This window comes from Nestor notabilis, unplaced genomic scaffold (genome assembly GCF_000696875.1).
Source record: "Nestor notabilis isolate BGI_N333 unplaced genomic scaffold, ASM69687v1 scaffold24376, whole genome shotgun sequence".
Lineage (NCBI taxonomy): Eukaryota > Metazoa > Chordata > Aves > Psittaciformes > Psittacidae > Nestor > Nestor notabilis.
In genome coordinates, this window is record NW_009933636.1 from 1 (window position 1) to 13096 (window position 13096).

Below are 13096 nucleotides of genomic sequence, written 5' to 3' on the forward strand. Positions count from 1 at the left end.
CGGTGGGTCAGGGTGTCCCGCGCCTTGGGTCGGGGTGTCCGCGTGTCGTCCCTCGGTGGGTCGGGATGTCCCTCCGTCCCACCCCGTGGGGCTGTGCCCTGCCCGGCCCTATCTGTTTCTGTCCCTCCAGGTGTGCTGCCGCTGTGCCGCCGGCTGCTGGTGTGGGGCAGAGCTGCCCGGCAGCCCCCCGGCCTCCCGCTCGCCTCATGCCGTGCCTTCAGCAACAAGAAGATTCAGGTGGACGTGAATGAGAGCTCAGGTGCAGCCCGTGGCGCCTCTGCGGTGTCACCCTCAACATATGGGGAGTTGTGGGACACAGGCTGGGCCCCTGCCATGCCTGCCCCATGGCATGTGTGGCCCTGGGCATGGAAAACCACCGAAGCCCCACATGTTACAGCTTCAGCTGCTTAGAACCCACGGAGAGATGCGTTTCAGGACGAGAGTGTCACCAGTCGTGGTCACATCAGGTGGCTGGGTGCTGCTTGGGTGCCACAGGCAAACCCTAGCTGTCACCCCGTGTCCTGTCCCCAGCCTGTGCATCGACCCCTCTGCGGGGTCTGGGCTTTGGAGACAGGGTAGAGTGGCAGGTGCTCCTCCAGGGAGCAGCTGTTGGGATTGCTGTGTCCTGCCTGCCAGGAATAGCTGTCATGGGACCACGTTCCTGCACCAAACAAAGGGTGCCTCTTCCTGAGGTTTCCCAGAGCCTGCGTTCGCCTGCCAGGGCCCTGGGTGCATCCTCACACTGTCAACAGCCTGGGCATGGCCGCAGCACCCAGACCAAGCACTCCAGGACCTTTTGTGGAGGGTAGTGCTGTTTGGGAGGAGAAAAGGGCTCAGAGCCCTTCCTGCAGTGCTGGCCATGGTGGCAGTGCTGCTGGCAGGGGGGGAAAGGTGTGTGATCCTCCCGGGCATGGGATGTTTGCTGTGATAGCAGCTGGAGGCTAAACCTTATCCTGTGAGCTCAGAGAGAAGGGAACTGCTGGGCAGTGTGACTCCAAAGGTGGCTGGCCTTTGGGATGCAGGGGGTGCTTGTCCATGCTCCAGGTTCACCTCTGGCTCAGTGAGCAGGGCTTGCGGACAGGTCTGGCCTGCTCTTGGCCACAATGCTCTGAGGGCTTTTTGAAGAGCCATGAGTGGGAAGGCACAATCTGGGTGAGAAGGGAAGCATGGAGGCGGGTGAAACTGTCTTGAGCAATGCACTGCAAGCTGCCGTGTTGGGGGGTTCTGATGTCTCTGTGTTTACTATGGCATAGGCGTTGCCACAATGAAGTTCAAGAGCCCCCCAGTCAATAGCCTCAGCCTGGACTTCCTCACCGAGTTCTGTATAAGCCTGGAGAAGCTAGAGAATGACCGGGCCTGCCGGGGCGTCGTCATAACATCCGTACGTGTTGTCCTGAGCTGGATCTAATGTGCAAGCAGTGGATTCTGCTCCCTTCCTTGTGTTTGGTTTCTTGGATTCATGGTCACTGGCACAGAAGGGCCGGGAGGCAGCTTTGATCCCCTTCGGAAGGAGGGGAAGGGGTTCTTGGAAGTGCTGTGCTCTTTTCTTCTGTGCCCTTTTCTAGCAGAATTACAGCAAACAAGTCTTGTAATTTGTCATTACAATCAAAGCTGCTTATCTGCAAAGCTGGCACATCCCTTGAGATCATAGAATCATAGAATAGTTAGGGTTGGAAAGGACCTTAAGATCATCTAGTTCCAACCCCCCTCCATGAGCAGGGACACCACACACTAAACTATGTCGCCCAAGGCTCTGTCCAGCCTGGCCTTGAACTCCTCCAGGGTTGGAGCATTCACAACTTCCTTGGGCAACCTATTCCAGTGCCTCACCACCCTCACTGTGAAGAACTTCTTCCTTATATCTAACCTAAACTTCCCCTGTTTAAGTTTGAAGCCATTACCCCTTGTCCTACCACTAGAGTCCCTAATGAAGAGTCCCTCCGCAGCATCCTTGTAGGCCCCCTTCAGATACTGGAAGGCTGCTATGAGGTCTCCACGCAGCCTTCTCTTTTCCAGGCTGAACAGCCCCAACTTTCTCAGCCTGTCTTCATACGGGAGGTGCTCCAGTCCTCTTATCATCCCCGTAGCCCTCCTCTGGACTTGCTCCAACAGCTCCATGTTCTTTATGTTGAGGACACCAGAACTGCACACAATACTCCAAGTGAGGTCTCACAAGAGCAGAGTAGAGGGGCAGGATCACCTCCTTTGACCTGCTGGTCATACTTATTTTGATACAGCCCAGGATACGGTTGGCTTTCTGGGAGATCTCTTGAACTGTCCAGAGGGAGCTGCTAGGAGATGCTAGTGTTTATTTTCAGATGTGATGTGTATACAAAGTGGGTGCCTGGGAATGGGACAGAATAAGTTTTGTGCTGCATGACTGATGTACCAGCACAGGGATCCTGATAATGAGAAATGCTGCAAGCAAAGAGTTCCAGCCTTGCAGGCCATGATGTTGGGATGATCCAAGCTGTGGGAGCACTGAGGAGATTGTTTCAGAACCCCAAAAGACCCTGGTTTATGTCATATTTAATTAATCCTTTCCCTTTCCTCAGGCTGCAGGCTGAGTGCATTAGAGGGCTGGAGGGTCATCCCTGAGCAGTGACTCTGAGTGATGCTTGCATTTTCCTGATTCCAGGCCATCCCCAAAATCTTCTCATCTGGCCTGGACATCACCGAGATGTGTGGGAAGAGCATGGAGCACTACGCTGAGTTCTGGAGAGCTGTGCAGGAGATGTGGCTCCGGCTGTACAGCTCCAACATGGTGACACTCGCTGTGATCAATGTATGTCCTTTAGGTCCACCTTCCCAGTCACCTTGCGTGGTCTGTCTTGTTTGCACCACATGGGCAGGGACAGCTTAAACATCAGGCTTGCCAGTGCTGAAACAAGCACAGGGATGTATTTGTTGGGATGTCTGGGCAAAGTTTCATGTCTGTTGGTCAGCGCGTTGGGGTGTGGGAAGGCATGAAAGCGTGGGAAGCTGCAGGTGCTCTGGGGTATGGCAGCGTTTCGGCTGCACGGAGAGCTTGCATGGCACTCATGTTCTGCCAATGGGGGCTGAGGTCCCCTTGGCAGTGTTTTGTGCAGCAGGAGCCATACCCTGCCCCAGGAGCTCTGCTGGAGGACCAGGAGGAGGGCTTAGGCCAGTGGTAGAGCCCAGAGGGGCACCTGTAGCAGACGAGTACCAGAGAAGCTGAGTGGTTGGTGTGGGAGCAGTCCAAAGGGTGCCTGTCACGTGCCCACTGGCAGCTTTCTCATTGATGGGACCTGTAGGAGTTTCCCAATTCCTTGCTTGCTGCACTGCTTCGCTGGAGGGGAGGAGGTGGGAGGGAGCCATGCAGTGTGCAAGTGTCCTCAGTCCTGTGGGCAGCAATGCTTCGGGCAGCACAGTTTGTCGTAAGCCCTGGGTTGTAGCTCGTGGCTAGCAGGGAAGTGCTGTCTGAATCTCCGTGTCTGTAGATGGGTTGTGACCTGCTCGGTGTCTTGTTTTCATGTTTCAGTGCAGTGCTGCTTTGGCAGCTCCTGGTTCTGTGTCTGCCTGTAGACTGTCTTTGAAGGCAGCGGGATCTCTGATGGCTTCACACGCGCATCCTGTGCACCGAGCACTGAGCTGTGGCAAAGATAGTCACAAATGGAGGTTTTATAGACAGAAGGTGTTACAAAGCCCCTAAACAGAACTGTTTCTGTGACATTTAGGGTTACAAACTCAACTAGTGTTAAAGACTCAGTTAAAGTAACTCAGTACAGTTACAAGAAAATGCTGTAGCAAATATCCACTGTGGGATTTGTGACCTGAGTAACATGGATCAATTAACTAGAGATCGATTTTCAATGCCACAAAGAGCATTGAAAAATGAAAGGGTAAACCTATCAGAAATCTTCCTTAGGGCTGTTTCAAATGAGGTAATCGGAGACTTAGGGAATATCTATTTTGTCAGTGTTTGTAACCATGACCTAGACTCCTTCCTTCTCAATGCCAGGGGTCCAGCCCGGCGGGAGGCTGTCTTGTTGCCTTGTCGTGCGACTATAGGATCATGGCAGAGAACCCCAAATACACCATTGGCCTGAATGAAGCCCAGCTGGGCATTGTGGCTCCCTTCTGGTAAGCCGGTGTCTTCCGCTTTGTGTTATGCCTTGGTCTCTAAAAAGAATTCATCTTCAAGGAGTTTATGGATCAGTTTAATTGGCCACTGAGAAGTAGTTTTATGTGTCAGTGATCAGGTAGCTGCAGCTGCAGGAGACAGAGAGCACCTCATTTCTCTCTCCTATTCTGTAGGTATCTGAAAAGCTTTCAGGCTGCAGAATCCTCACATTCTTCACCAGTGAGGTCCTCAGCTCTGAGTCTGCAGTCAACTCTGAAACGAGCACTGGCAGATCTCCTGTCAGGCTCAGTCTGGGAATATGCTTTTCTCTGGACACATGCTGTGTACCTGCAAAATCCCATAACTGTGGAGATTTCTGAAAGCTTAGGGACACCAATATTTTAAGACAAAGGCCCTTGCTTGCCCTAAGAACATGGCACTGAGGGTAAATAGAGCAGCTGTCATGGAGAGGAGGGGGAACTTTGGTAGAACCAAAAATTACTCTGCTCGCCTGACTTTGCACAGCGTGGCTGAGCCTGTAGCCTGGGGAGTGAGACCAAGCATGCTTTTAGCTTCAGTGTCAGTGCAGCTGCTGCTGGGTGTTCATTTCCCTGACCGTGGCTTTGCCTCCCATCTTCTCTAGGTTTAAGGACACATTTGTGAACGTTGTGGGACAGCGAGTTGCTGAGCGCTCCCTCCAGCTGGGCTCCCTGTACCCTGCACCTGAGGCCCTCAAGTTTGGCATTGTGGATGAGCTGGTGCCAGAGGAAAAGCTGCAGGAGAAGGCTACAGCTGTTATGGCACAGTGGCTGGCCCTTCCTGGTATGGGTGGCACCTCCAGCACGGGAAGAGGGGATCTGATCTGTGTGGGAAGGACAGGCACCCCAGTTAGTACTTGGGAGCTACATAACAGTTCCCATTTAAAGGGAAGGTGTGGATGGCAGGGAGGTAGGAAAGCTCAGCACAACAATCTAGGCAGCCTTGGGCTAACCAAGATGGGCTGGCCAGTGCCCCTGCATGGGAGGACACTGTGCTGGGTGTGCAGGCACATGGCTCCAGCTTGGTCACCCTGCCAGTCCTTGCTGAGTCAATCTGGAGATGCCTGAGCCCCAGATACACACTGAATCTCTGTGTCTGTCAGTGGAGGTGTTACTCCAGGAAAGCTGCCATGGAGCTGGGGTAGCAGGCAGGGTGCCAGTCCACCTTCGTGGTCTGGATCAACCCTCGGCACTCTGCTGAGCTGGAGATGATGATGGGAGTGTGAGGACAGACAGTGAGCACAGACATTACATGCATGTTTGGGCTGCTCTGTGACTGGCAGCACAGGGTTCCTGGGCTGGGAGAGGGCTCCTTGTGGCCAGGGCTAGGTGTGAGCTATCCCATCCCGTGCCACCTCCTGACTGCTGCAGGGAGGTGCAGCTGTGCAGCACCCCTCGACTACTTTTCCTGTAGGAATCTGGATGAAAGGAATCTGCACAGAAAGAGTGATCCCAGGACTGTCACTTTGTGTCCCAGCCTTGGAAGAGGGTCCCTAAGCAGCTCTCTCCCCTGCCTTGCTGGTGTTAAAGTGGCACCTGAGCCCCAAAGAGTGGAGAGCACATCTTGGCTCTCTCCTGACTTGCAGTAGGCACCATGTAGATCCTTCCCCAGAGCCGTAACTCAGAGCAGGAGGAGTCTGCCCGGGTGAAGGTGTCTGTAGCACACGGGAACTGGAGCAATTAAGGGTTCCCAGTGCATGGCAGGTTGGTGATTTCTTCACCATCATGGTTGAAGCACAGTGAGAGCACACGTGCAACATCTGTGCCACAGATGTGCTGCTGCATCACTGGACGTGGCTCTGTGTGTGTGTGAGCAGATGGGTGCTTGAGGCCTTGGTCAGCTCCAGCAGCCACCACTGCTCTAGCAGCATCCACGGATTTATATGGAATGGCACAGGCCCAGAGCCTGCTGTTGGGATGAGCGCAAGGGGACAGAGCTGCTGGCTTCTGTACAGCATGTTTGGCATGGGCAGACTGTCTTGGCAGAGGCTGAAGGGTTTGGGTCGGGGGAACTTAAAGCCAGAGCAGTTTCAAGTAGCAGAAAATTTGTTTGGTTACTGCTGTCCTGAGCCTGGTGTTGTGTATTGGGATGGGGGCTAGGCTCTGGAGAGTGCAAAGAGAAGGCGCTGCACAGCTTTTTGACATCTGTCCCAGTGGATCAGTGGTTTCAGCAGTACAGATCATGATTTATTGTATGAGAATTTATCCAGTTCAGCTTCCAGCCGGTGGGGTTTTCTTACACCTTTCCCTGCTGGTCTAAGGAGCCCTTTATTGAGCAGTACCTCCTCATTTGGAAGCACCTGCATGGGGTGGCAGTGGCTGAGAGTTGGTCAGGGTGAGGACCATGCACATTCCTCATCCTTCCTCTCCTCTGCAGACCATGCCCGTCAGATCACCAAGTCCATGATGAGGAAGACATTGTTGGACCGCCTGGTAGCTCACCGGGAGGAAGACATTAAGAACTTCACCAGCTTTGTCTCAAAAGAGTCCATCCAGAAGTCACTTCACATGTACATGGAGATGCTGAAGAAGAAGAAGAGTTGAGGAGCCAGCCACCCAGGGCCCGGTCTTAGGAGCTTGAAACACTGCAGTAGCTATAGACTTCACAGTGAAGTTGCCTGCAGTGTCAGCAACTGGTGATGGGCTACCTGCTCCCATGGCCGCCCCAGCTGCCTCTTTAGTCCCCATAGAGTGCCTGACACCACTGCTGCCTTTCCTGAGAGCGGGAGAGCTGTCTGCTCAGCTCTCTAAGGAACAGACAGGGAGAGGGTCTTGACGCCACTGTGGCCTGAGCCCACTGGTCCTTGGATGTCCTCCCTCCTATCCAACAGTTAATTGTGAAATGAGATTTGTCAATAAAGTCTGCAATGAAGTAGGAGATGGATGCTTCATTCCCAGCCTGTCGCTGGTCACCACTTCCTGGCTGGTGGCCTGTCCCCAGGCTCTGGTCCATGGTGGGCTGAGGGGTCTGAGCACGGCTGGTGACTGACTGAGACCCTTCTCTGGACCAGGACCTGGAGCCCTTGTACAGGAATGGTGGATGGGGCTGCAGAGAGTGGCTTCACAGGATTGGTGGTGGGAGCTGGAGCTGGATCGTGGTCTGAGGCTGCAGGACAACTCAAGCTGTCAGCTTCACCTCAACTGGGTAGTGGTCACTGACTGCCAGGGCCTGGAGGAGGGTGAGAAGTGGGAAGGTGTAATGCAAGGGTTTGGCAAGCCCCTCACCGTGCTGGTGGGACTGGCAGGGTGCTGTGATTGCCCTTCCAGAACCTGCCTGACGGAGGGGGACATGATGTCTCCAACCCGACACTCAACACACAAGGCTCCAGTTTTGCACCTCTTACGGAGATGACCCGGGGCAGGCACTGGTGGGGGAGTATCTGCCCTCTGAGACCCCTGTATCTTGCTTGGGACCCCTGTGCCAGCTATGGGTGGCTGAAGATTGGCCTGGAGTGTCCCCTGCCCTGGAGTCCTGCCTGTGCCTGCCCATGAAAGGCCATGTAAAACCCTCTGTGCCTCATCTCTTCCCCCCAGGGACAGACAAATCCCCACTCCTGTTTCCACCCACAGGTCCCTTGTCACCCTGAACTCCCACATGCCTTACACAGGGACTGTGTTGGCATCCCAGCATGCAGGCACTGGGCAGGGACACACACACCAGAGCCAGCTCATGCTGCTGCTGGAGCTGCTTCAGCTGCAGTTTTGAGCTGATCCTTAAATGCAGCAGGTACATGACTGCACTGAGCTGCCTAATCGCTGCTAGATGTCAGCAGCCCCACAGCTGGTGCCACCCAGGGCAGCTTAGCCCTGGTGCCTGTTTGAGCCCTGAGTTTGTGAGCCTGGCTCACCTCCTCCTGCTCCAGCTGGAAAGCACGCTGGAAGTTGTAGATACCAGCTGAATTGGGCACGATGCTTCTCTTCAGTTTGGCACCGCACACCACGATCCTGCCAGGGGAACACGGGTGGTGGGTCCTGCTCCTGTCCCCACACTCAGGGTGGTGTGGGACAGGCAGGGGGTGCCGGGGGGAGCCAGCAGTGTCATGGCAGCACTCACCTGTCATAGGCACAGTCTGACCTCCCCACGGTGGTGTCGGTGCCATCTGGGAGCAGCCACTTGAAGATGTCACTGGTGCGCAGGCGGATGGATGACCAGTCGCTGCGCTGGACATAGGCGCAGTCGGCGTTGAAGTCCCCCAGGAACATGATGTTCTGTAGCAAGGAGATGAGGGGCACAGGGCGGCTGGGGAATGGGGCTGCCAGCAACAGCAGCATCCCACCACCTGCCTTAGAGCAGGGGCCCAGCATGGGTTGAATGATCCCCAGGGCTCAGTGCCCACCCCAGGTGCTATCCCCAGTGCCACTCACATCAGTACCCCACTTGTTGACTATGGCCAGGTAGACATCGTAGAGAGCATCGATCTCGGCAACAGCATCATGTGGGGCTGAGTGCAGTGGCACCAGGACAAAGTCCTGCACCTCTGTTGGGGAAGAGAGATGTCAGCTCCATGGCCACCCCGTGCCACCATCCGGGGACACTTGTCTTCCTGCTTACTGGTGTTGGGCGCTGAGACCCTTAGGATGAACGGCTCCCGGCTGAAGACATCCTGAGGATCCTCATATTGGTAGGTGTCCACCACAGACATGACGTCTGTCCTGCAGGACCAAAGGGATGGTGACCCTGGGACTCGGCATGGTGCCTATGTCCCCTCCATGGTGTCAGTGGCCCCACAGTGCTGCAGGCAGGTGGCAGCACGCCCAACCCCATTACCTGTAGATGAAGAGGTACATCTCCTTGTAGTTGTCCCGTCCCAGGGGGCTGCTGATTTCATAGTCATATGTGGACATGGATGCGCTGTGGAGAAGCAAGGGCAGGATGTTACATGGGTGCCACCATTGACATGTCTGATACCACGCTGGGGTAGTCTCAGCACAGCCAGGGGCTGTGTGGCCGTGGGATTGGCACCAGACAGTCCTGCTGTGCTATTCTTCTGGACCCCTGGGCCCCGTCCATGAGGTGCGGTCCATGAGGGGACATGGGCGGAGGGGCTCCAAGCCACCCTGTTGTCCACACCACCTGGGCCATGGCAGGACATGGGGTGGCTCCATAGGGACGCTCCTCACCTTCACGTGCAGCAAAGCTAAATTAGGTCAATGAGCAGCCCAAGGCTGTGCAGAGCCTGGCATCACCCTCCCTGCCCCACCTGCTGTATGGCCGTGCTGGAGGGGACACTGGAGGGGCGAGGGTGCAGGCTGGGTGTACTTGCTCAGGAGCACAAGAAGACAGCAGCAGCCTCCACCCAGACCCAGCCCCTGCCCGCACCCAAAGCTGGGTCAGCACCCAGCTGGTGAGGGGCTGTTGTGCTGCCATGGCCACTTTTAGCCCACCCCAGAAGCCCCTTTTCCTCCTGGGGTGCCTGAGCCACTCATTTCAGAGCATCATCTGCTACTGGGTCCATCCGGGGTCCCCCTGTCACTCACAGGGTGTTTGGGCACAGGGGGCTGTCTGCCTCTGCCTCCTTCACCCTCCATCTCACCTCTGCCCTGCCCTTCTGGATTTTGGAGACTGTTTGCCAGTTCCTTTCCATCCTGTGTGCTCCAGTGGAATGGCAGCTTTCAGAGGGGGTTTGTACCACTTGTATCCCTCTTCTTCCGCCCCCCTCCTGCCCGGATTATTCCCGGTGGCTTTTTCAAAGCTTCAGCCTGCTCCAAGCTTCAGCCCCAGTACTTTCCTCCCATTCTCTTTTCCAGAAACAAACCCTCTGCCTGTGGATGACTCTTGTTGCCCTCTATTGCTCAAGCAGCTTGGCTTTCCCTGCTAATGCTGATGTCTCAGCCAGGTGCCCCAGCCCCAGCCCTGCTCGTACCTGTTGAGCTGCTCCATGAGCTCGGTGACGGCGCTGAGGTCGGAGTCGCGCACCTCCTGCACCAGCACCACATCATAGCGGCTCAGGATCTGCGGGACCAGGAGGGACAGTGATGGTGGGAGGCAGCCTGCCGAGGGCTCAGGGACACCACCTCCCACCCATCTGCTGCCAGGCACCCTGTCATGGTGCTGGGAGCAGCACCATAGGGTCCTGCATGTCCCTCATGCAAGGTGTGTGCCTGACACCCCACCTTGGTCCCCACCAAGTCTTCATCCACCCAGGGCATCCCCAGCGCTGGGATGCCATCCCATGCCCATGGCACAGGAGCCATGGATGGCACATCCCTATGTGTTCCTGGCACAGGAGCCACAGTTCGGGTCCACCCCAGCATACAGCCTGTCTCTGCATGGCACTGGCTGCACTCACGCTTATGATGATGCCTGCCACTTCCTTGTTGGACATCTTGGTGTCACCGAATGCCTGGATGTTGAAGGCACCAATGCGCAGCGTGGCAGTGGCCAGGCATGGGAGAGCCACAGCCAGAAGGGACAGTGCCAGCACCGTGGTTCCCATCCTGCTGAGAGCAATGCTGAGCAGGGATGCAGTGATGGGAGCCAGACTTTGAAAACTGCTTGGATTTGGGAATAGAAAAAAAACAACCATGTAGGTTCTTCCTAAGTCCTGGCACACAGTGTGCCATGGTGGGTACTGCCGGGAGCAGCCCACGGAGCTGGCAAGAGCTGGTCCCAGGAGAAGCTGACTCCTGTCCTGCCTCCATGAATCCACCCAGCAGTGCCTCTGCCAGCCCCTGGGATGACCTAGCTCTGCTCCCACCAGGATATCTCCATCACCCACCAGCCTCCACCACCAGCACCCCAGGCTGCTCCACATCCTTAAACCCGATCAGAGCCTTGATAGGTAAGAGGGCAACTCCTCATCCCAGCTCATCCCACTCCCTCCTGGTTCACGGCTGAAGGTGAACCCGGATCCGTCCTTACCTTGCCAAGTGCGTGACACCTCTGCTCTCCCAGCAGCAGGATGGGCGGCTTTATTCCCAGCGGAGGTGCCGGCAAAGCAGGATGAGTCGGACACCCCCGTGGGGTTTTTGGCATGGCTTTGAGCTCCTTCCTACATTGGGAAACCCAAACCTCATGGGGTAGCAGGGTGGGGCCAGCACAGCCACCCCTGTGCTGACACACTACAGGGTGTCCGGAGAGGTGTGGCGGTGCTGGAGCATCTCAGCAGGGCTGGGTGGGTGCATGGGGCTTGGGGTGCTGCAGATAGAGTGGTCCCCGAGGTCACAGCAAGGGCCACAGCGGCCAAGAGGGTGGTGAAGAGCAATGGCCTTAATGTGCGTGATTCAGATGGTGTAATTAGAGGGGAGAGGAGGAAATTGTGGGGTGTCTGGTCAGGCAGGCTGAACAGAGGCGATGAGCCTCGGCAAGAGGGGATGCCTGAAAACCACAGCAGCAGCCCCGGTGGTCATCCAGAACAGCCCCAGTTGTCACCTAAAGCATCCCTATTGGTGATCCAAAGCAGCCCCAGTGGAGCTGTCATCCTTCATGCTGGCACATGGCATCACCCTGCTGAGGGAGCAGGCGGCTGTGCCGGGGTGCTGGCTGTGCCGGGGTGCCAGCAGCAGGGCAGGCAGGGAGGCAATGGCTGCTCATGCCTGGGCTCGCTGGGCTCTCCCATGCATTGCTGGGTTTCTCATCCTCACGCCCAGTCACGGGATGAGTGTGGTGTCCCTCAGTGCTGTGCTGGCACCGAAACCCCCCCAGGAGGCACCGAATCCCCTGGGGACTGACTCATGTCCTCTGCTTCCCCCCACCCTCGCTGTCAGCACCCTGTCAGCTGCCCCACATCCAGGCAGGCTCCAGCGGGATGAGGCTCCACAGGCTGTCAGCAGAGCATCCTGCATCCCGGCAAGGAGCCTGAATCCTGCCCAGAGACTCCCAGTGTCTCTGGTTTTGCTGCCAGCAGCTCATAGGGGAGCAGCACTTGTCACTCTGTGAGTCTGGATCTCTCAATAGCAGGAGGGGACTTCCAGACCCAGGGACCTCCCTGGCTCTAGCCCCAGTGGGGCTGCCCCTGGCAGGGGGACAGTCAGCTTGGGCACAGGGGGTTGCTGGGGGGACTGAAGGGCCTCCCCCTCCAGAGCTGCAGGGGCTGGAAAAGCTCATTCTTTAATGGAAACAGAGAGCATCCCACTCGCACAAGACCCTGAAGAGATCCTTGCAGAGATAGCAGGCAGCTTGGCTGGCACTGGTGGTGCATTGGCTCCTGTCAGGGATGCAGGTGTGTGCTGGAGTGTCCTGGTAGCCAGCATGGGGATGGGCTCAACGGGATTTCAGGGTCACCTCCACTGGGAAATGGTCGCTGACAGCCAAAGCCTGTGAATGGGGGGAGAGCAGAGAGGTGGCTGAGCTTGTCCCGACCTGCATCAGTGTCATGGGTGGCTGTGACCCCAACACTCCAACCCCAAAATTCAGAGCATAGCCCAAAATGCTCAAGCTGGGAGGGGTTGCATCAGTGCAGGGGTTGGGGTCAGGCCACCCTCAGGTGCACCGTTGGGAACAGGGAGCCCACCCGTGCTCCCAGGAGGCGAGGTGGGTTGGATCCCAGTGCCAGCAGGCTTATGTGCCCGGCCCTCACTCACGTCCTTGCTCTGGAGGTTGAAGGTCTTCTGGAAGTTGTTGATGGTGGCAGAGCCAGGCTCGATGTCCCGGCGCAGTGCGGTGCCGCAGGCAACGATGCTGCCGGGGCATGATGGGGGTGTTAGTGCCTGGAGCACCCCCCACACCAGCACCCTCCCCTGACGCAGCACCCACCGGTCGTAGGCGCAGTCGGTGTCGCTGACGGTGGTGTCGGTGCTATCGGGGATGAGCCACTCGCAGGCATCAAGGGAGTGCAGGCGGATGGACGGCCACTGCGCGCTGGTCACGTAGGAGCAGTCAGCATTGAAGTCACCCAGGAGGAAGATGTTCTGCGGGGCAGCGTGCTGTGTCCCTGCCCTCGGGCCTTGTGGGGCACCACGTGCTCCCAAAAATATTAAGGGACAGCAAGATAGCCCCCCAGCATGGGGGGACAAGCCCCCAGTAGTGGCAGGG

The 13096-nt window shown here is 56.8% G+C and overlaps 3 protein-coding genes across 3 annotated transcripts in view; 1 reads left to right on the forward strand and 2 right to left on the reverse strand.

The window, feature by feature from the left end:
- Positions 1-133: 133 nt before the first annotated feature.
- On the forward strand, positions 134-6677 carry ECI1 (enoyl-CoA delta isomerase 1). The gene is made up of 6 exons (XM_010016981.1): positions 134-259; positions 1254-1381; positions 2639-2785; positions 3983-4104; positions 4728-4906; positions 6500-6677. Exons 2-6 carry the CDS (start codon positions 1265-1267, stop codon positions 6664-6666), a joined length of 732 nt encoding a protein of 243 aa, XP_010015283.1. The 5' UTR covers positions 134-259; positions 1254-1264; the 3' UTR covers positions 6667-6677.
- A 563-nt stretch (positions 6678-7240) lies between these two features.
- Positions 7241-10559, reverse strand: LOC104407652 (deoxyribonuclease-1-like 2). Its single transcript, XM_010016982.1, has 8 exons — positions 10413-10559; positions 9987-10075; positions 8891-8974; positions 8675-8775; positions 8488-8600; positions 8177-8331; positions 7971-8067; positions 7241-7291 (listed from the first exon to the last, which is right to left on the reverse strand). The coding sequence occupies exons 1-8, from the start codon at positions 10557-10559 to the stop codon at positions 7241-7243; spliced, it is 837 nt and encodes a 278-aa protein (XP_010015284.1).
- Positions 10560-12325: 1766 nt separating this feature from the next.
- LOC104407653 (deoxyribonuclease-1-like) overlaps positions 12326-13096 on the reverse strand; it is a gene marked incomplete at its 5' end in the record, with an annotated part of 2523 nt that continues 1752 nt past the window's right edge. Inside the window, 3 exons of the mRNA XM_010016984.1 lie at positions 12326-12379; positions 12646-12742; positions 12818-12972. Of these exons, the coding sequence (XP_010015286.1) occupies positions 12326-12379; positions 12646-12742; positions 12818-12972 (306 nt within the window). The remainder of the gene's footprint in view (positions 12380-12645; positions 12743-12817; positions 12973-13096) is intronic.

Excerpts from the sequence above, each read along its gene's own strand:
- ECI1 (XM_010016981.1), top strand. The coding sequence starts at position 1,265 with ATGAAGTTCAAGAGCCCCCCAGTCAATAGCCTCAGCCTGGACTTCCTC. Across the intron at positions 4,105-4,727 it reads GGCATTGTGGCTCCCTTCTG|GTTTAAGGACACATTTGTGA; the intron begins GTAAGCCGGTGT and ends CATCTTCTCTAG. Across the intron at positions 4,907-6,499 it reads ACAGTGGCTGGCCCTTCCTG|ACCATGCCCGTCAGATCACC; the intron begins GTATGGGTGGCA and ends TCTCCTCTGCAG.
- LOC104407652 (XM_010016982.1), bottom strand. The coding sequence starts at position 10,559 with ATGGGAACCACGGTGCTGGCACTGTCCCTTCTGGCTGTGGCTCTCCCA. Across the intron at positions 8,776-8,890 it reads ATGTACCTCTTCATCTACAG|GACAGACGTCATGTCTGTGG; the intron begins GTAATGGGGTTG and ends TTGGTCCTGCAG. Across the intron at positions 8,332-8,487 it reads TCAACAAGTGGGGTACTGAT|AACATCATGTTCCTGGGGGA; the intron begins GTGAGTGGCACT and ends TCCTTGCTACAG.